At 39.5% G+C, this 22,279-nt stretch overlaps 1 protein-coding gene across 7 annotated transcripts in view; it reads right to left on the bottom strand.

Moving 5' to 3' along the window:
• Grik1 (glutamate ionotropic receptor kainate type subunit 1) overlaps positions 1 to 22,279 on the bottom strand; it is a 384,549-nt gene that overhangs the window by 94,049 nt on the left and 268,221 nt on the right. For all 7 annotated transcript variants that reach the window (XM_041678559.1, XM_041678562.1, XM_041678563.1 and 4 more), the window contains exons 5-7: positions 14,697 to 14,750; positions 11,462 to 11,635; positions 2,610 to 2,753 (exon numbers count right to left, since the gene is read on the bottom strand). In XM_041678559.1, the coding sequence (XP_041534493.1) occupies positions 2,610 to 2,753; positions 11,462 to 11,635; positions 14,697 to 14,750 (372 nt within the window). The remainder of the gene's footprint in view (positions 1 to 2,609; positions 2,754 to 11,461; positions 11,636 to 14,696; positions 14,751 to 22,279) is intronic.

The following is a 22,279-nucleotide window of genomic DNA, read 5'->3' as shown; positions in this document are numbered from 1 at the left end:
AGTGGAATAGAAGAGCAAGCCAATACAACCACTCTACAAACCAACATTCTAGTAAGTTTTGTTGAGCAGGCCATTATCATCTTCTACTGTATACATCTGTTTAACACATTTCCAGGAAGTGGACTCTGGAATGTGCAGCATCATGTTCCAAATAGTCATCGATCCCACCCCCTCTACTGTCAGCCCCGCATACTGAATGGTAAGTTAGTTTAAGGTACTCATCTTAGCTGCTTCCTAACTCAAAATGCTGTGCACTTGTCGGGATTACTGCCCTGGCAGCTTTACCTTCCGTGAGGAGGCTGGCATCACTTCATAAGTTCAGTGCTCACCCTTCTCATTATTTCCCAGTCAGTTTTCCCAGGCTAGAAATCCTCTAGAAATGGAAAATGACTTTAGGAATTGACCTGGGGAAGTGTTAGGACCTAGGACTTCACTTCATGTTTTACAATGAAATCTGATACATGCAAACTTTGATGATGTTCTCAGCCAAAGAAACATCAGCATGTTTCTGTTTAATGTTCAGTTCACCACAGAATTCCCTCTCTACCTGTCTTCCAATAGCCTGGGGCATGAGTCCTGGTTCCCCACCCTACCATCATGCCATCCTCCCTGCAGGGATCAACACCCTGCCAAAGGTAGCATATACCACGAGTCAACGTGAGGATAGGAACATTGCTGTCAATACTTTTGAATTCTCCCCTGATAGCCTTCCTTTCACTCCCAGCCATGGATCTTGAGAGTGGGGAGTTGCTCTTCCTAGCACAGAAATAGAAAATGTGTTCTTGTTGTCAATGTCATCCCTTCTCTTGGACTTATTATTGTTTTAAACATACCTAAATGCAGCTTGGCAATTTTGCCTTCTTATGTAATTGAAGTGGGAGTAAAAAGGTGCTCGGAGGGTTTTGAATGTTTGATCTCAGGCTTCCTTATGGTTTTTGCCTCTCCTTGCACTGGCTTAAGATAAAGGGGAGCCAGATGTTTTCTTGTTAAAGATCAAGGCAATCAGGATGGCAATTCAGGACGTGACTATGATGAGCACAGGGAGAAGGGAAGGCCACGTGACAGTGTTCTATTAGCCACAGTATGTCAGGTTTATGTAGCTGTCAGAGAGGGTATTGCATTTCATAGCTATTTGTGATTTCTCTGTTGTCGTTGCCAGTTTTGAATTCCTGGCACCATCCTCAGTAAACTGAATGAGGCTATTATAAGTGTGCATTCTCATGCTAAGGGAAGCCAATATTTCAGATGCTTACTGGACCCCTTCACTATTCTTTGCAAATAGTAAAGTACTCAATTTCTGTACAATAATGCTGAGAAGGTAGATGGCCTATTACCATTTCTCAGATCAAAATTCCAGACACGGAAAGGTTAAGTATCTAATCTTGGTTATATTGCTCATAAACATTAGCAGAGCTGGGGGTTATAGCTAAGCAGTCGGTGGGGATAGGATAGGAAAGATAAGCTAGAATTTAAAGAAGAACTCTTCTTCAGTCTTCAAAAGAGCAGGCTTTGCACTAGAAAGTGGATACCCTATTCCCAGCACTGCAAGTTTTCTTCTCTCGGCGACTTTGCACCAGAAAGTGGATATCCTATTCCCAGCACTACAAGTTGTCTTCTCTCGGCTCTTGGAGTCTTATTTCTTATGTACATCCTTTTTCTGCTCCTTATGTTTATGGACTCAGCATGCACGGGGAAGCAGATTGAACAGCAGAGAGGTGATCTGCGGGTTTTAAGGAAATCAGCAGAGATCCATTCGAAACTGTTAGCTTTCCTTAGTCTATAGTGATCCTTCTCCATTTGTATTCTATCCCCACATATGCTTCTCAATTAGTGTATTATCTCTGACTTTCTCCAGTCTGGATAGGGAAGAAGATAGTCTCCATTGGAGAACCACCTTCTGTATCCCACAGAGAAAATTCTAGAGCATGTCATGGATTGTGTGCTTACTCAGTCAGATTTTTTGCTCTCAAGAGTCTTATTTTATATTGCCAAGTCCACAAATACCTAAAAGTGCCTGCTGGTCTCCAAGATAATCCAAAGGCACACATATTTTAAGAGTCCTGGAAGGGTCTTTGAAAGAGAATTTAAATTGCTCCAGAGAGCAAGATAAAGTATGTATAGCCTTTAATACCTGGATAGTAATAAAGAGCTGCCTCTTCCTAAATATCCTCTACTCTTAAGAACCTTTAGAAGAAGAAGAAGTTTTCAATAGAACCACCCTTTTTTCTTTTGTTACCAAAGGGGAAAAATTGCTCTACCATAAAGAGGTCTTTGGTTAGCCTCTGTGGAAGATCAAGAACCCACAGTGTGGGAATTAACATACCTATGGATTCAATACCTCTAAGTTCTTATGTGTGGAGAAACAGTCATAATTGGAACACAGCTGACATGACAGACAGTTAGTAGTATCAGGATCTAGTAGCTTGCTGGAGCATTGCAGCATAATACGTAAAATACAGAATAGTTCCCATAGGCAAGCTTCTGACCTTGAGATCTAAGACCAGTTGACAGTGACTGTTTCTCCGTTAGCATCACCATGCCATCAGAAGCACATCAAAAAGACATGCTAAATGGCGCTAAGCAAATGAGCTACAAGAAGGTACACTTGCCTCTTTGATCAGGTTCATAAATCTGGGCCCAAGGCGCCACGGTTTGTGTCGATGGCACTGCAGGGAGCTGACAGTCAGCTGTGAGGCTCGATGCGAAGCAATGGCTACCATGTACACAGCGTCGTACATCAGAGCTGCTTCAGTCTGTGGAGAAAAATATGCACCATGCCATCAGTTTCATCTTTATTACCTCCCTCTACCCATGCATTTGCCATTCCTTCCTTGCTGTCTGTGCTTAAAGACCTTTTGTTCTTTAGCCAAACAGTTTTCAGTCACTGGTTGCTGTTTTTCTACAAAAGAAAAGCTTACACTCCAGAATAAATTAGAATCCTGTTTGGTTTTTGAGTTCTTAAAAACAAAGCAAAATAGAAACTCAGGTCAATGATAAAAGACTTTATTCCAGAAACATTTTTGGAGTGTCTTCTATGTTAAGCTTAGTATTAAAGTAACTACCTTGAGATCAAATCTACTAAAGTCTCATTATTTCAATATCAGCTCTTGCCTTTTAGCACGTTCCTTCCTTCCTTCCTTCTTTTCCTCCTTCCTTCCCTCCTCCTTTCCTTCCTTCCTTCCTTCCTTCCTTCTTTTCCTCCTTCCTTCCCTCCTCCTTTCCTTCCTTCCTTCCTTCCTTCCTTCCTTCCTTCCTTCCTTCTTTTCCTCCTTCCTTCCCTCCTCCCTTCCTTCCTTCCTTCCTTCCTTCCTTCCTTCCCTCTTTCCTCTCTTCTTCTTTGTTTTGTATTTCAGAGAAAACAAATTCTTGCTAGCAAATAGAGCTAATAGGTGATTGTATTATTATTAAGGTTACTTGTGTTCATCAGACTTGAGGAGGGAAGTTAAAGTTCACGGTATGAAATTCGATGGCTAGATCAGGGAAGCCCTGTAAGGTACAGGTCTGCGATCAGAATAATTTACATTTGCTTTCATGAGTTACCATGAAAAAGACTGGAAGTAGTTAATTCTCTTTTGGAATAGTTATCTTTTCCTTCTTTTCCTCATAAAATTCTTCTCCCTTGCTAAATTTTATATAATACTCATAGCATTTTGTCAAATATACTGCCCTGTGGTTTTGGGGATAAAAATCTCATAATACCCTCATATTTTACTTGAGGGCTTTCTTTGCAACTTCAAATATATTAGCTCATTTGAAATTCTCAGTAATTCTCCAAAGTAAGCAGAACATATAGATAAAGCTACTTATTATATGTAAAACTGACTTCAGGCAAAATATTGATTTATGGAAGTACATATGTATATAGCTGGAAACTTAACAGAGTTAAGCCTAGAATCCAGGTTCTAGCAAAATTTTGCATGTGGTTTTCTGAAATTAGTTGATTCATCCAATATTTGCTGTTAATTATGTTTTCATGCAGGTGGAAAGAGAGCATAAGTGATGGACACTATATCTTGCATCTCAACAGTTCTGAAGCAAGAGATACCTTTATTATGGGTGCTTTTTATTCCGTTGAGTCTCCGTCATTGAAATGTCAAATTGTTTTGAATACTCATCACTTGATTAGAAACAATGTGGATTTGTTTTTGTTTTTTTGAGAAAGGATTTCTCATTGTATCTTTGGAGTCTTCCTGGAGTTAGTTTTTGTATATCCGCCTGCCTCTGACTCCTGAGTGCTGGGATTAAAGGTGTGTAACATGACCGCCCAGCTAACAATGTGATTTTTTTAAAAGCAGAAACTGTTCAAATTCAGCATTTAGTACCTAAGCACAGTTCATAATATAGAAACAGTTCACTAAACATTTACAGAATAAATTATTACTGATTCATGTATTAAAACATAGTCCATTTTTGTAATGACTATATAATACTAAGATTTAACATAAATCATTTTGCTTATATACTTGACACAGAGACGTGAGGTTGATGGTAGTGGCACTGGAAACTGTTAAGCTTAATTTTTTGATTGATTAATGATTTATATAATCCATTTTGTTGATGATAAAACTGAGTCTTGTGGAAATTAGCTGGTACACATCTACTCTGCTAATCACTTACAGGGACAGAGTTTAGCCCCCTGCTTGCTTCAAGTTAGCACCCATGTTCTTCACCATTCTTCTATCTTTATTTGGTTCAATTGGGAGAAAGTGAGTATAGGCAGGTTACTTTGTAAAGTGGAATCAGTAGTAACAGTGGACATTTATTGAGTGCTGATTATACATCTGGCCTTGTTCAGAATCCTTGGGAAACAAGGAACTTTTATCATCCCTTTACTTCTTCATGGAAATAAAATTAAGAGATTAAATGGTGTCTAGAAAGCCAGCATTCGGATCCTTAAAGTTGGTGGTACGAACTCTGGTCCCACCTTGTCCAGTTATTTAATGATCACAATAGTAGTTTGATAAAGGCTAAAATCCAAGGCCATATACTACATGCCAGCATCATAAGCATCTTGTTTATGAATGATATAGTCTTCCAATTATGAAATATTTAAAAATTAGTTTATCTATTCTTTTAGAATTTTATACATATATACAGTGTATTTTGGTCATACCTACCCCACACTAACCTCTTCAGATTTGTTCAGACCTTCCATCTCTCTGTCCCAATTTCATAAACTTTTGTTCCTTTTTTTACAATTCATTGAGTCCAGTTAATGTTGTTCATATGATCATGGGTGTAGGGTCATACATTGAACCACTGGCAACCTATGATGAGCCAAATGCCTGGAGAAAATTGATGACTTCCTCCCCTGAGTAGCCATAAACTGTCAACATACTCTCAAATAAGGCAGAGCCTCATAAACCTATTCATGTTAGAAGACCAACTGGCTTGATTTTGGACAAGCATTGCTTGGGTAGTTACAATTACTGTAAATTCATGAGTTCCATAATAGCCCCAGTAATGTGCAGGAGACACTATTTCACCTTCTTCTTTCCCACCTCTGGCACACACACACACACACACACACACACACACACACACACACACACATATTCCCCAGCAAATATATAATGTTTTGGTTATTAGAATAATTTTCTGTAAGGGGGTTAACTCAGGGGGTTTGAGGTGATAAAGTTCTGCACATTCCAAAAAAAAAGTACTGGTCCATGACTGGTTTGGGGGAAAACATCTTGAACTAAATTTTTAGAAGAGAATGTGTTTGTATTTCTGCAGTCTGGGGTTATGAAATATTTATGCTAAAATGTGATTGTGGCAAATGTCACCGTTTGTTCGCGGATGCTGGGCTATGCTGCATCAATTGAGGTCTGGATGGGCAGGAGAGCAAGGTCAGTTATGTGAGTGCTGTGTGTGTTTGGGTCGTTTCCTGATTGGCAACACTTCACAGGTATAGTAACATATCATTGCTGTGAGTCAAGCAATTTCTAGTGAGCTTCAACAGAATAAAACACCTAGAAACCCAGGCCTGTCAGGGCTCTACCCTGTGTGAAAATTGCCCTTGTTGATTTTATTTTTATTTCTTTTCCTGTAATAAGCTGTTACTGCAAATTTGACATCTTATTTGGGTTCTGTATTCCTTGTGCAAATAGTGAAGTATTAGGACGTGGTGGTAATTGACCAAACAAACCAATGAGATGCCCCATCACCACAGAGATAAGGACAACTGGCATACTATCTTCCCAGTTGTGAGGCTGGGAAGAAACCTGGTTTTTGGAGAACAAATGGAGAAGAAGCATAGGTTTCTCATTACTCTCTAAATTTGGAAACGGTTGTAATAGGTAAGTCAGGGATTGGGGAAATAGTCTATGGGAACTCTGCTGAGGGAGCACCCTCGTGGAAGCAATGCTGTCACCTAGGAAACGCTAGTGCTGGAGGAAGCATTGCTCCTTTACATTGCCCTGGAGCACATAGCAGGCAGAATGCCCTGTTGGTGAGTGAAATTTGCGAATGGGTTTGAGGAGGTGGCAAAAAAGACCAGCACAAGCAGTCTTAAAATTCAGTAGTTAGGAGAGAAATCCCAGAAGGTCCACTGAAGGTTTGGCAGTGTGGGCGCCATCATTTGAACCTCAGTGAGTGCTGGCTTTAGATAGAGACCAGGAGAAAGAGAGGAAAGAGGTTACAAACAGAGCAAGCAAACACACTGGAAAAGGCCTTTGGTCACCCCATGTCACAGAAGTATCAGATAAGGACTCACCCTGGGCAACTGGCATAAAGAATGTGTCTCTCATGCATAAATAAGAAAATAAATAAATAATACAGTAATTCTCCTGCTCTAGTTTCTCAAGAAGGCAAACTTTTGATGTATTAATTAACACTTCAGTTGATAAAACACTCTTTATAATCTCAAGATTTTTATTGTCTGTCAGTGGGGTAGAATAAAGGTTGATTACACTTTGCCTGTCAGAATGTCCTTTGTTTTCTCACTGACTAAAGCAGCGTGATAAGCAAATTCATCCCTATATCATAGGGGTGTGTATGCTGTCTAAATTGCTTAGTGGAATGACACTATGTGGGTATTATACAGAGTTACGGAGCAATAAATTGATGTAGAGAGGCCACTTTCTCTGGGAACATAGCCAGGACCGAAACTCTGGTTCCCTTTGTTAAGAAAAATGTTGCCTTTTCTGTTAATCCTGTAGGCTGCTATCTTTTATCTCAGGAGTCTCTGTGAAGATTCAAAGTGGATCTCCAAAGACATCTTTCCTGTGGACCACAATTGCAGAACTATTATATGTAAGAGAGTAGAGTGACAATCTCCACTCTGCCTCCCATTAGGAGTGCATTTGTGAACCAGGAAGGAAAATGACAGATAGGGCTCAGTGGCTTCCGTCTCCTTGGTGTTACCGAATCACACGCCATGTTTATATTTGAATGACGAATGTTCTCCATAGGCTCGGGTATTTGGGTCCACAGTTGGTGGTGCTGTCCACTCCCTTTGTTTGGGGTTTGCAGTTGAAGATGTGATCTCTCCCTGTCTTCCTGCCTCAGCAGTCTGTTGCCACCCCTCCCCCGCCATTATTGACTGTCTGTCTAAAAGGGTAAGCACAAATAGACTCGTTACTCCTTAAGTTGCCCTTGGTTATTTTGATTTATCTCAGCAACAGAACGATAAGTAATGCATATCATCATGCTCTATGATCAGAGAAAAATCATGCTGAAAGTGAGCCATTCCATCTCCCCATCAATACAAAACTATCATTTGAATGAGCCCATAGTACTCGGGGAAAAATGTACAAAAGCAAAAAGAAGCAAAGTAGACTTTACGAAAACCATTCTAGAGTTTAGCTATGCTAATTAACACTCCAGATGGGACAAAATACTTTTTAAAAAATCTTCAGATGTTTTTGACTAGTGCTTTTCGCTGTTTTGAACCGAGCCAAGCAACAGTTTTCTTAGCTCGATTCTTAAAGCTTGTTTTTCTTTCTTTAATTGTATCTGTGTTTAAATCTAAATTCAACCAAATTGAATTTGTGTGTGACTGACTTCTCTATTTTCAGATATAGATGTGTTTTGACATATATGATGACACTCCTTGAAGCTGTTTTAGTGAACAAAATTCTAAGAAAAACTTTAATAAATTGTCTTAAAAATGGATAAGTCAACAGGTAATCAAAACACACTTTCCTTGTGATATTATTTTCTAATTCTTGCCTGCTCACACCTAGAATCTATAAATATATGTGGCACATGTAAGAAAGTGACTATGGTGGATACAGGCATCCAGGAGAACGCCAGGATGAAACAGATGATTTTAGAGAACACAATTCTGTTATATCAATGGGATTATTTATAATTACTTATTGTTCTAGTGGCTTTTCTGTTGTTGTGATAAATATCCTGAAATTGCAATTTATTTACAGTTCCAGGATACAGATCATTGTCTTGGGGAAGTCAAGGCAATAACAATGAGGATCACTTCCACAAACCAAGAGCAGAGCGAGAATTAATGTGTGGATCTATGCCTTCTTTTTTGCTTATTCAGCTACCTTTTTAGTTTTCTTTTGCATAATATCTTTGCATAGAAAATGGTGTTGCCCACAATGGGCTGGGCTTTCCATCATCAATTAACAGTCAAGAATATCCCCTTTATACATGCCACAGACCAGCTTGAGCTAAAAATTCCTCTTTAAGCTTCTCTTCCCAGATAACTCTAGGTTGTGCCAAGTTGACAGTTAAAACTAACCAGTGTCCTTACTATTAATATTATTAGTAGTTTATAAATTATTAGTTTATAATAATTTATTATTTGAGAATAACCTCCATCTTCATTAATAAGCCATGCTTTTTACTTGTAAGAACTTTGGCTTTCCAGAGAAATGTTTTGGGACTATATGAATATTCTTCATTTAAACCTCTTTTGTTTTGGTATGATCTTAATTAAATTTATCTTCTGAATAAATTATTTTATCAAATGCATAGTTAGTAAAGCTTTCTTTAAATGGTGATCCTGCCTCCAGGAATCTCAAAATGAGACGAGCCTGAGAGCTGTCTCCTCCCATTTTATATTCTTCTCTAGAGCTGGGATTAAAGGCATGCACCACTACTTCCCACTGCCTGCTCTGTAAGACTGAGCAGTGCAGCTGTTTTTCTCTCTGAGCTTCAGGCAAGCTTCATTTATTAAAATACAAATGAAACATCAGTACAGGAAGGTGCTGTGTTATATCACTGTTGTTTACTCTTATTGACAAGCCCTGTCATAGTTATTGGAATTGATTCTACAGCATTCCACTGAAACACTCTCCTGGTTTTATAAATTCTCATTTTTTTTTCATAAAATAACATTTTGTGAGTAGGAGGCGTGTGTGTGTGTGTGTGTGTGTGTGTGTGTGTGTGTGTGTGTATTACATACAGTACAGATGTAAAGGAGGAGGACAACCACCAATGTTTGTTCTTACCTTCTACCCTGTTTGAAACTGTTTCCTTTTTCTTTCTGTTGTTGTTGTCTGAGCAATGAGCTCTAACATAGCCCAGGAGTCTCTGAGAATTCTAGTTTTCCCTTCCCAGTTCACTGTAGGAGAATTCAGATCCATGCTACCGTCCCTGAATCTATGTGACTTCTGGAGATTCAAACTCAGTTCATCGCAGATGTGTTCAGAAGAAACAAATACTGAGTTATCTCTCAAACCATAATTCTTCTTTTATTATTATTAATAAAATAATGATAGAAATACAAGAATTTCTCAAACCTATTGTCCATCTGTTTTTTGGACAGATCATGGCATCTTATTTAAATAAGGTCCCAGCTTTAACATTCTTCCAGCCCCATGGGCTGTTGTTAGCTCAGGTGACTGGCAACAACACTGGGGAGAAAATTTATCTTATGCCAGCCTGACTCTGTGAAAACTTTATGGCTCTATCTTCCTTGTTCCATGGTTTTCAACTTGCTCAATATATAAAAATCATCATTCTGTCAGCTCCATATAATTGAACAGACTGAAACTTTTGTTTTCGGTAAATTAAGCCATTCTTGTGAAGGATATTCAAAGTTTGGCAAGAAGCTATGACATTACTAATATGAGAATAGCTTCCAACTCTTACTGCCTAGAGTTGCACAGTGGGCACTGGAAAGACTTATGGGAGAGCTAGATCATCCTGGGATAGAAATCTTGCTGGAACCAGGGAGGTGACAGTCCCCTTGCTTTTCTGAAGTCTAGCTTTTCTCTGGGTATTGGCTTCAATGCGCAATGTTTCAAATGGCAGAAGACTCATTTATGCCCAAGAACATTCCGTCATTACCTCTCAGATCACTGTGTGTTTTAAGAGTTATTTCAGGCTTGCAAAACAGTCAGGGGCTCTGAACACAGAACCACCCAGAACCATTTAATTCATTCATTTATTTCCTCCATTTCACTTGTTCCTCACAGGAAAATGAAAAAGGAAGTTCTAAGTTCATTTTTCACTGAGATGATACCTTTCAGTTATCAGTAAATTGCATCTTAAAAGCAAGAATGCTTCTCTGGATGATGGGAACAGAGAGTGAAATATTACACCAATTTAGAATGCTATTCCCTGCTTGCGTTCCCAATATCTCTCCCCTTTGTAGCACTGTTCTTACAAAGGAAGCAAGGTTTTTTTTATTATTATTATTTCCTTCTATTTTCTTCACCCAGGGAGCCTCATTAGAGATATAAAGCAAGTGTAGATACATTTGACAGCATGAGACAAATGATGCTTCCTCAAGGATCTCTATGAGGCAGTTTGCAAGTTTCTGTTCAGGCAACTACCTCTGACTCTTTTGCCGTCGGTGTCAGGAGTGACATTTTACTGGAGTTAAGCACGGCCAGCGTCTGCAGAAGGGTGCCCATGTGAAGTTGAGATAGTCAGGATGTGACCCCACCGGCCACATGGAGATCTGGTGTTTGTCTGTACCTGCTTCTGCAGACTAGTTCTGGATAATGACTGTGAACAGGATGTTTCTCACTCCTTTGCACTCGTCCGCAGAGACACACCCCTACGGGTGAACACTCTTTCCTTACCCTTTCTTCTGTTCTTGCTCTCTCTTTATTTGAACAATGATGATAGCAACTTAAGTTTTTTTTTTGACAAATGCAATTGGAAATGCAAAGATTACAGCTTCTGATAATAGCCAGACGCAAGATTGAAAATGTCTAACAATCATCTTTCCTTCTCTCTTGAACATTCTCAAGGTATGTAATATAATAACATTAAGTATATGTTATTATACACTATTGAAAGCATAGTAGATGCTTAACTTTACCTCTATACAGCTAAAATGTAATCATGAGATTTCATTAAAATTACATGCTGTCTTTTACAATCTTTCTGCCCACACCCATACCCTTTTCCACAGTGCTCTGAAACTTTGGGGTGGAACAAAGGGAGTCTGGATGAATTTGATGAAACAGATTCCACACTTACATGAAATTCTCCAGCAATAAATAAATAAAACTTATTTTTTAAAGGAAATAAAACTACTCACTGTCATCATGCCGTCCAGAAGGCCAGTCTCAGGTCTGGGTGGGGCCTGCAACCTCTCCATGGACCACTTCTCAATGACAGATGACACATGAGGGCTGTCAATATTCAGCAACCGAAATCCAGTCATATTTACACCACTGTACCTGTAAAGTTCCAGGTCTAAAGCAAACAAGTCCTGTGTAGCATTATAAAGACAAAAGTAGGAACTCATTAGCATTATTGATGTTCTTGACCTAAAAGAAAATAAATGATTCTGAGGGCCTACAGTGAATCAAAAAAAAAAATGAACATTCAAATGGCAGTGTTATCACATCCTGTGTATGAAAGAATGTTAAGCTTGGATAAATGAAGAAGAGAAATTTACCAATAATTTTTCTAGCCTTGGACCTGGGATATATTTGAAAGTTAAGAATCCTATTTCTACAGTCTTTGAGGAGTTAGATGAGTTCTTTCTGGTTCTTTGCCTCTGTGCTTTTATTTTACAGCTAAAGGAAAACGTCCTTCATGATGACCACGAAGGAAGTACTAGGAAATGGCAGCATCAGCCATCCTCGGTGCAACTGCTGCTTCTGGCTATTCTGGGTCATGCTGCTTAGGTGAAATTTGGAATCTGTAAGTAAGGAAAGAAGACTTCTGGAGGGCAAAAATAGCATCCTGTGGGCCCCTCATGGCAACTCTTGTTCCAGCCAACAAGAGTATAAAAAATAGTCACTGGATAAGGGCTCAGAATCAGGGCCTTTTGGAGACTATATTGGATGTTCTGGTTATGGACTTGGGAAAACTTCTAGGAGACTCATCTTCTCTCCAACAGTGTATCAGAGAGCATTCCTAACCTACCCCATGTTTTCCAGAACAGATGAAACTGCGTGGAAACCAGAACTTTATTCCCAGATAGGTATTCAAAACAGTATGATCATTTTTATTTTTATATAAAATGTCTAGAGTAAAACCATGACACTAAAAATATTCCACATTTGGGAAGAAACCAAACCAGCCCAAAATGACACATAACAGAGAAAATGTTCATGCAGACATTGTCTAGCAGTGAAAAGGTGTTCTGAAATGGAGTCCAGCACGGTGAGGATGCTACGGTGAGGATGGCAGTTGCTCAAGACAGTGGCACTAGATTCCTTCACGATTTGCATTTGCAGAAGATGCAACACTCTCACTCTTTTGAAGATGTTTTCTAGTTGCTGCCCATTCCCAAGATTTGGATTGGGCAAAGGAGTGGTCAGAGCACAGCCCAGCACTGCTAGCTCTGGATCAAGAAAGCTATACTGTCTTTAAAAAATATAGATCCCTTCTTTTATTGTTTTTTATTCAATCGGTTGCCTGTGTGGGTATGTGCAACTGACTGAAGGTGCCTGTAGAGTCTAGAAGATGGCATCTGATCGCTTGGCCGTGGACTTGTAGCTAGTTATGAGTCGTCCACCTCTCAACGTGGGTGCTGGGAACCAATACCCCAGTCTTTTGCAAGATCAGTGTGTGCTCCTAACCACTGAGCCAGCCACCTTTCCAATCCTACACTGCCTTTTCAACATTATAATATTTACATTATATGTATATATACATATGCTTTATATGTATATGTAATGTGTGTGTAAGTGTTATGTGTGTATAAAACTTTTATTTTATTTTCATTAAGGGTTTAGAAAAATTTCATTTATGCCTACAGCTAAAGTTGGCTAGAATATAAAAGCAATAGGGCAGAATGCAGATCAAGCTGTAGGAAAACACAAAGCAAGTACAAAGAATAAGAGCCGGAAGAGTTTTCTTTTGTACCTTCAGTGAATAGAGGGAAAGCTATTTAGCCACATAAAGTTCCAGCATGTGTGCTGAATCTCACATGATGAAAATATTAAACATATGTATAGCTTAGCTTTCCTACAACTTGGCATTTGTATTTAATACAGAATGTAGAAAGTTCATGTCTGATTGCTCCTTCCCCAGTGAGTGCAGAAGGAGGAGGTCAGGAGAGTGAGCAGTGGACTGGAAAGAAGACTGTACAATGTGTTCTCCACCAATAGCTTCTATTGAGGACCAGTCTTCCTAGGGTCTAGGGTTTAGTCCCTGGCATGGCTCCCAAACCAGCTCTTCATCAATGAGGCCGAAAGAACATTCTGAGGCCCAAGACCACTTGACCTTGTACTACTCTGGCTTTTATGGTTGTAGGGAAGGGCCGTATCTGTGAGTGGGATAAAGCCGACACCAATGCCAGCTTCGACTGTTCTGAAAGAGGAATTTATACAGTTGGTCAGCAGCAACACAGAGGCATAAATCAGAGAAGTGTGGGTGTAGGTACCTGCCTTCCACGCTGCTCCCCTTCCCACCACAAGCTCATGGCCTGATGTGTTCCATACCCTACATGCCCTCGGGATGCTATAAGGACGTTTGCTGCATTTGCTTTATGTTCCTTGTTCCAAATTCTTTGATTCCCATATTCTTGGGCTTGTCAATTTTATCTGCTAAAACAGCAACTTACTGACCGCCTCACTGAGAATCTGGGCAGGCTATACTAAAGAACCCTTAAAGATTACCAAGAAAATGACTGAATATAAAGATGAAAAAGATCGTAAAAAAAACTTACATGGATTTTCTTCTTGTGTAAGAAAGTGGAATTTACCCTGCAGGTGTTAGGGAGAGTGGTATATATGCAGTGTCTGTTGAGTGATTTCTGAGGTCAATTGAGGGAGAGCTATAATTTTGGGGTATTAAATGACTTTAGTAAATCCTCTTTAACTCAATAATATGACAAAATTTTAACTGTCAGAGTTTCTTCTGAACTTCTTAAGCCATGAGCATTGTTTTTCTTAATGATGTAGAATGTTCTATGTGTACAGTGCCTCCAGAAACTTCACTGGTTTTGTTCCCAGGTATCCACCCGGTGAGTGGCGTTGTCTCCTGGACTCAGGCAGTAATGCTGTTTTGTCACATCAAAGTATCCTAGGTCACACTTCAGCACTCTTCTGCATAAATGTAGAAATTATAGACGGTGCTTCTTTAAGAATAGCTCCTGTTTAATGGGATTTCATCGGCCTTCTGATGGACATGCATTGCTGATTTTTTTGTTAAAAGAAATAAAGATACCTGTTGCTCAGCAACACCGAGTTTAGAGGAGTCTTAGGAAAGTCAAGAGACTCTCGGGGGACAATAGCAGCACTTTGACTCTGAATAGGCTGCTCTGAAGCAGTGTGTGGACCACGTTTGCAGTCCGCATTCTTACCGGGAGCACTCACCAGGGTCGTGAAGAAGTAGTGGTAGTATTCCGTCATCATACCCATGAACAAAATCTGCAGCAGAGACACGAGGGGAAGAGTCAGAAGGAGGATGCTAAGAAAAGACCATCAGTAGCATGTCTGCAAAAACTTGGAAACACAGAATTTAGAAATCTGCAGACCCGGTAGACCAGCGTCCTGAGTCCAGTTAGTGGCTGGTGAGCAGGCCACTGAGGTCCAGTTCCCTTAATGAAATAAAGAGCAGGTGCATTTGTGAAGCATTTTTTCCTGACACGTCTGTCTGGCTCTCTCAAAGTTTTTAAGTCAGGGTTTCTTGAGGCCTATCATTGAGCCCTTCCTGTTGTGGGAACTCCTTCAGCCAATAGCCTTTAAGATACCAGCCCACTTTGGGCGTGGTCTCATGTACAGTACGTGCAGTAGGCCCCCTCCCCCTTTTCTACTGAGTTCGGTTCCAGTTCCCAGGGCACACAGAGGACTGGGGATCGCTACCCTTACTGTGAGTTTATCCCCAAATAAATAAACCTTTGTTATACTGCATTCCGGGCTGTTGTGGAACTCTTTGATACAACTTCACATTCCGGATCAGGGTATCTGAGTGGTAGCGCGCCACTGATTTGCGGGAAGCATGGACCTTAGCAGTGAAAATCGAACACCCTTAGAACGTAGACTAGACTAGAGAGATGGCTTCAAACAGCATGGGTAAAGATTCTGGAAAGTTGCCAAAGGGTCTGCCTAACACATGCAAACTGGCATGAAGAGGGATAAAGAAGGAACAGTGTATTTGAAGACAGCAGTAACAAAGTATCAACTCTCAGGAGACACTCAACTCTGCTAACACGGGAAGCAGAGGCTATTTAGCCAAACTGGAAAGTCTGAAATTGACGAGTGATGGGAAAACACTTGCTGTGACTCACGAGCTAACGTCATCTGAGCTGGTCCTACGGTGCTCACAGCATCAGGCATGCAGACAGGATTCTAAAGGTGGGGTTTGCTTTAGGGCCATCAATGACATTTAGAACCATGCACGCTGAGGTCTTGTTGTCTGGTTTCTTCAACCATTCGAGCATAAAGAGCTGGCCTGCCAGGGTTCGGCAGGAGTCCAGTTCTTCATTTTGATTACTAGATCGTGTAAAGGGAACTGTGTAAATTTTATGTTAAGCTGTGAATCTGGACAAGGAGTTTAAATTATCATTTCTGGAATTGAAACTGAAATACAAATCCATCTGAGTTTACAGCTTTCATTTTGATAAAATTTTCCTTTTGAACCTTGTAGAAGGTTTTGATCCCCTGTTGTGAAATTGAACACCTTTTAAGAAGAAAAATCATTTAAATCATCATTTTATTATTGTTTTTCTAATTTCTGGAGGCAAGTATTCACTTTCTATGTGTTATTCAGTATTAGAAATGGGATATGGCAACAGAGCTAGCAGCAGCTGGCGGGCCTGCTTTTATTGCAGGAGGAAGCCTTGGACCCTCCAGCTCTTCTGTATGTGCTGTCTCACGGATGTCTCTGCTCTCTTTCCCAGCTAAGAGTTTAGATCAGAATCTCTCTGACTTTGTTCTGATCTTCCTAGAAATTATGAACCAAGTTCAGGGTATAGATCATAACCCTATCAGCTTTGTGGACATTCCAGAACCAGAAGAAAGAAAAACCATCAAGATAAAAAAATGAGAAAGCTCCAAGAAAGTTGTGTTTTCAGAGATGTCCTTCGTAGGCCTGTAGACTGGTTGTGACTAAAAGCTCTGTTCTCTGAGAGCTTTGTAAGCTTCACCTTATGACTTTGTATTTAGATGTTGGTATTTCAGCTAAAATCAGGAAGGGTTTAAGAAAAAATGTCACATCAGGATAAATGTCACTTTTAAAAACAAAAATGCATAATCACGGCATGGAGAGTTTTTAAATAAACTTCTGCAGAAGTAGCCTTTTTTTTCTATGACCGCCTTCTCTGCATTCGTAGGCCATGTTTGTCTGCTGAGTGGATGAGTGGTGCTCAGTTTTCTAAGCTGCCACTGCTGTGTGAACTTAAACCGGTGTGCGTGCTTCACCAAGTTCCCACTGCAAAGTACAAGTTCTGCTTCTGTATAAGTCATTACACCCCCAACAGTGCTATATGGCGAATACGGGATCAATGATGTCATCTTCACTTACACTCTACATTCTCCTTAATTGCCTAGGCTAAAATGATCCTCTGATAATACTAATTCCCCAGCGTGATTACTATCAAGTAAGTTGTGATGTCATATCATTGGCATAGAGAGAAATAAAAACGCAGTGAGGTATGGATGTACAAGACTGAACTCTCAGAACTGTGGAGGCTCAGACAATAGGTTTGCAAGCCCAAATCCCCTGCGCAGGGCACAAGATGGAATTGAGGGATGATGAGATCCTAGATGATGAGCCATTAATTCTGTTAGCTAAATTTCTGGCCCAATGGACACATGACTGGATGGTAAGTCCTAATGCTTACATGAGGCCATGTACTGGCTGTAGCCAACAAGATAGGAAAGATAAGGAGATTTGTCATCTTGCTGACTCTAGCATATCAGTTGCTTGGTTATCAGCACTGGGAGAAACTATTCTTTTTCTGAATAAGTGCTTCTTTTTTTCTTCTTTCATAGATACCAGGAGTCATGTAAGTGATCCTGTTAACAAGTTTGTTTTCATTTTTTGGAAGGTTAGGGCCAAAATCATAACCTCTCCAGTGAGAAACACAGTTATATATCCCTGTTTGGACAAATATCATCCAGGTTAATGTTTTTCTTAACCAGCTTTCCCCTACTAATTCTCTACTCCAATTTATAGACATTATCATTCTGTTTCAAATGTCTTTTCTTCTGGGCTGCTCTAATTCTTTATAAGCTAATGATACTATAAACAAATAATCATGCTGTATTGCTTGAGGATCAATTTTAAGAACTTAAAGAGATTAATAGCAAAAGAGGCAAAATCTGTATCTTTAGGACAGTATGTTGTCCCTTCATAACATAATCCAAAAGGAGGAAAGATGGTGTGAGTCTCTTTGATTGGTTACTCTGCCTTGTGCTATTGAGCTAGGAAAGTCTACATGGCTATTTTACCTTCTTTTATTTCTATCTAGAATTAATCTGCATATGGAAGAGCAAAAGCTCTATGCCACTTGGCTCCTGAAAGAGTATTTCTAGTGGTTCCATTAATATCAGTATTCTTTGAGACACAGCTAGTGCTCATTAACAATGGTGATACCACACTAATCCAGATGCCTTGTGAGGTTTAAGGAACTGTCAGGAACCCTTTACACAGTAGCACTGGTATAGCTCTGTAGTTCTTAGATGAGCTCTTAGAATTCAATGGATGGTTATCAAGTGCACTGAGCAGCACAATGTCCATATGTATGTCACATATTTTCTAAGATCTCATTGACATTTAGATGAAGAAGGCCTAGATAATAGGGCTTTGAGGTGTGCAGTGGCTGCAGAGTCATCATGTGAGATAAATGGAGCCAAACATTCCAATAGCATTTCTCAGTGCCTGAAGAATCCTGAACCTTCACTCTGTTCTGTTCTCCCAAAGCAATACCATGCTACAGAGATAGCAACAACAAATATCCTCCATGAATTCCCAACATCCATCATTGAGGGCAAGTCATATATCAAAAATAATGGCTATTGTACAGTAACTACAGCTGCAAAGCCTTTAAATAGAGCCTGGAGTTCTCCTGGGCTATTTTGAGTATTTTTTTTTGGAATATTTTTATGGCTTTTTATTACAGCTTCTTCCCTTGAAAAAATATATGTACTGGAAGTTTATATTGACTACACCAAAGTATATTGCTACTTTTATAGTTTTATCTATAGAAGGATGAAGTTCCAGCCATCAGACATGACTTCTAGTCAATAATTTCAACTGAATATCTTCCCAAAGTGTAGTGTACACACTGTAGCTGAAGTAAAAACTTTTCTTCCAGACAGGAATAGTCTCCTTCTGTGTAAAATCTTCAGAGTAGGATGGCATTAGGAACCAGAGGAATGATTTTAAGATATAAATTTGAGCTCCAGGGTGCATCATTTTTTTTTCTGTGATACTTACAGTCCCATACATACTTTCTTTGACTGGGATAGTTTTGGTCCACATGTGTTGCACTGTCTGTCATCAATGGAATAAGTGAGGAATAGGCTACTCTTTTGATGTATTTTTTATTGTCAACATTCTCTTCCACATTAAATCAATGTTAAATCCCAAAGGATAGTTTATTAGAAGAGAATCAGAATGAGTCTAAAAGTCCCTGATATTCAGAAGAATTCCATTTTCTCCTGAAGTAGATTGAAGTTCCCTATAGGTGTCCACATTCTGACTTGAGTACATATTCACATGATTATTTACATGGTGAAAGAGACTGTACATGGTATGGGATCGTGGGTTTGAAGATGAGGTGATTACCATGGTTTATCTGTGTGGACACAAAGTACCCTTTTTGGGTAGAAGCAAGAGGATGGAAGCTGAAAGGGCGACGGTAAAAAATCCAGGGTGGTGATTTAATAATGCCCAGCATGGTCATCAGATACAAAGACCTGGTTTGACCTTTGTCAGATATGTAGACCGGTTTGCCCTTCATGCTGAACTTCCTTATATATGAATACTTGGTTTAGCTCTTATCAGATATGAAGATTTGGCTTGACCTTCGTAAGATACGAGGACCTAGTTTGCTTTCCACCAGATATGAAGGTTTGTTCCATCTTCACTACGTTTTAAGACTTGGTTCAACTTTCTCAAATTTGAAGACGTGGTTTGACCTTCATTTTGAGTTACATTATATATGAAAAATTGTCTTAGCCTTCATCAGGTAGAAGACCTGACTTGACACCCATGAGACATGAAGATCTGGTTCTATCTTCATCAGATTTGAAGACAAAGTAGAACTTTCATCAGATGTGAAGCCTTGACTTGTCACACTGAGGGGTGGCCTTGGAATCCCTGTCCTTATATGATGTAAAAGGTGAGGCAAACACTGAAAATTGGGATCAAGAAGCATGATGTCACCCTTGGTATGGATGATGATAACCTATGACAGGTTGTGTGCCTTACATATCAGTACTGGCCTAGCACTCTTGTATGCACTGTTAAATTTGGTGTTTTCCATCATGACATGAAGCACGTGAAACTGCATCTCACATATAAAGGCATAAAATAATAAATCATCTGGTCTAGATGGTCTAGATGGTTTGTTTATTAGGCTAGGGTTTTAAAAGTTTTTTTATTCCTTCATCACAGTGTTCTATTGGGCATACAGAAAGAACCCTGAAAGTATTAGCTGAAGAGAAATAAAATTCATATGTCACAGGATTGCCCAGATGACAGAGAGCTTGATTAATAGTTGTTGGAAGTTGTAAGGGAAGACACTTTTGGTAAGATTTTTCTTTTCATTTTTGGAGTGTTGAAGAAGCAGATGTGTTTGGTATTGCTGTAGGAATTCCTACCATCATTAGCCTTTAAGTTACCCGCCCATTGTACGTGGCCTCTTATACTATAAACCATGCGCTGTTGCCCTCTCTTCCAGCTGTGTGATTTGGTTCCTGTTCCCCATTTGTGCAGAGGACTGTGATCTTTGAGTCTACCCCTAAATAAATAACCCTTTATTATACTCAATTCTGAGCTAGTGTGGGATTTCTTTTTAGCATCCTTATTCATCTGGCCCCCACATAGGTAAGAACTCCACACCTACTAGGTGGACTGGCTTAAAGGCCTAACTGGTCCACAGCCCAGAAAGTCTCCCACCCCCACCTACTTGGCTTGTTTTTACCTACTAAGTGGTTTTTGTAAAATCCCCACCACAGCGGAGCTAACTGCATGCGTCTACTTGGAAATTTTCCAAACTTGTGCGTGATCCCGCCCCTCCTAGTGCCGGCATTCCCTGTGCAGCTTCCGGTTTCTGCTCCCTGCCCATGCGTTCTGGGCTTCTTGCTCCATGTACAGAATTAATTTAATTGCTTTTAATTTGTCAAGCAAAGCACATTTCTCAGTATTTAACCAGCACCAAGGCAAGAAACCAAAGCAGTGCTGGACTGTGCCTAGCACCACCGGTTGTGCTGCCAATAGTCGTGACTCTGCAACCATGACACCTGCTGGGCAATAAAGATTATTATACCTAAAAAAATTTACTGGACCTCATAACAGGTAATTAGTAAATCAATAAACGTGAAAGTTAATGACAGACATTGCCATGGAAAATTGTAGTAACTTTTTTGCTAATACTATGGATTGTGTTCTGCAAGGCTTATAAGGTTATGGTGATATATTCATTTATTGGATAGTGGGACTCAGTTTTTCCTTTATATTATATCTTTAAGAAAATGGTTTGATAACAGAGCCAAAAATGAGGCACTTTTAGAAATGATACAGTCTTTACAGACTAATAATGAACAGCTAGCTGACAGGATTAATACCATCGAAAATCAAAAGTTACCTGAAAAAAATATTATTAAAAAGGGTAATATTAATTTGACAGACAAAATTGAATCTATGTCAAAGGGTACTGAAAAATTATCTGAAAGAATTCATACTGTTGAATTTGACAATCAAAATTTGATAAAAAGTTATGATAGGTTAGCAGATAGAGTATCTGTCCAGGAAGGCAATCTGCACATTATCCAAATAATGTCCAAGAATGAGATGTTATCTTTAAATGAAAAACTTAAGACCTTGGAATCACATGTGCAGAATGAGGTCCAGAGGCTAGGTGCCTCAATGAAATCACTAGAAATATATACAGGTCAGGACATTCAGGCTTTACAAAAGACAGTAGTAAAAAGATTTGAAATAATTGAGGAAATTATTGGAGCTGATGAGCAGGATAAGAGGTACAAGGACAGTATTCAACATCACCAGTAGCTGTCAGAGATGACTTACCCAGGGTTTTTTAGCTTCCTATCCTGTAATCTACTCTGACAAAACATCAAGTTCTAAAGGCTCAAAAGGATCCAAAGAAGGTAGATGGACACCTATAGGAATGAATGATCTAAAAGAAAGTAAGTAAGCTTTCGTAACTTATGGCTTGCATTCCACATTTGTTAGGGAGATGGTGAAGACATGGGCTTCTAGAATCAAAGCCATGCCACATAAGTGGCTATCGTTAATTTCAGCAGACCTGAATGATGGACTTCAACTTGTTTAAATGTTACTTCAGGGAAGAGGCTAAACTTTAGAACAACAGGGAAAAGCAAAAGACTTGAGACTTCCCAAGATCAAATTCTTGGTGAGGGCCCTTGTGCTGACCCACAGGCTCAAGCTCTTTACAATGAACAAATTTCATCCCTATGCCACAGAGCAGCCTTAAATGCTTGGGACAGGATTCAAGAAATACGAAAATGAATTGAATCATATACCAGGGTTAAACAGGGCCATAGAGAACCATTTGGTGACATTTTACAATGATTAACTAAGGCTGTACAAATAGGAGTAACAGACACAGATGCTAAACAAGTACTTATTGAATCTCTGGCTTTGTAAAATGCCAACTTAGAATGCAAAAAGATATTGGACCTTTAAAGGTTAGATCAGCACTAATGGATGAATGGATCCTGAATACAATGAACATTGACATATTTGA

The sequence above is a fragment of the Microtus oregoni genome, unplaced genomic scaffold (genome assembly GCF_018167655.1).
Source record: "Microtus oregoni isolate MIOR12 unplaced genomic scaffold, Mior012 000030F_ref0000283, whole genome shotgun sequence".
NCBI classification, from domain to species: domain Eukaryota; kingdom Metazoa; phylum Chordata; class Mammalia; order Rodentia; family Cricetidae; genus Microtus; species Microtus oregoni.
Note: the sequence above shows the minus strand (reverse complement) of the source record. Positions and strands in the feature narration are given on the sequence as shown.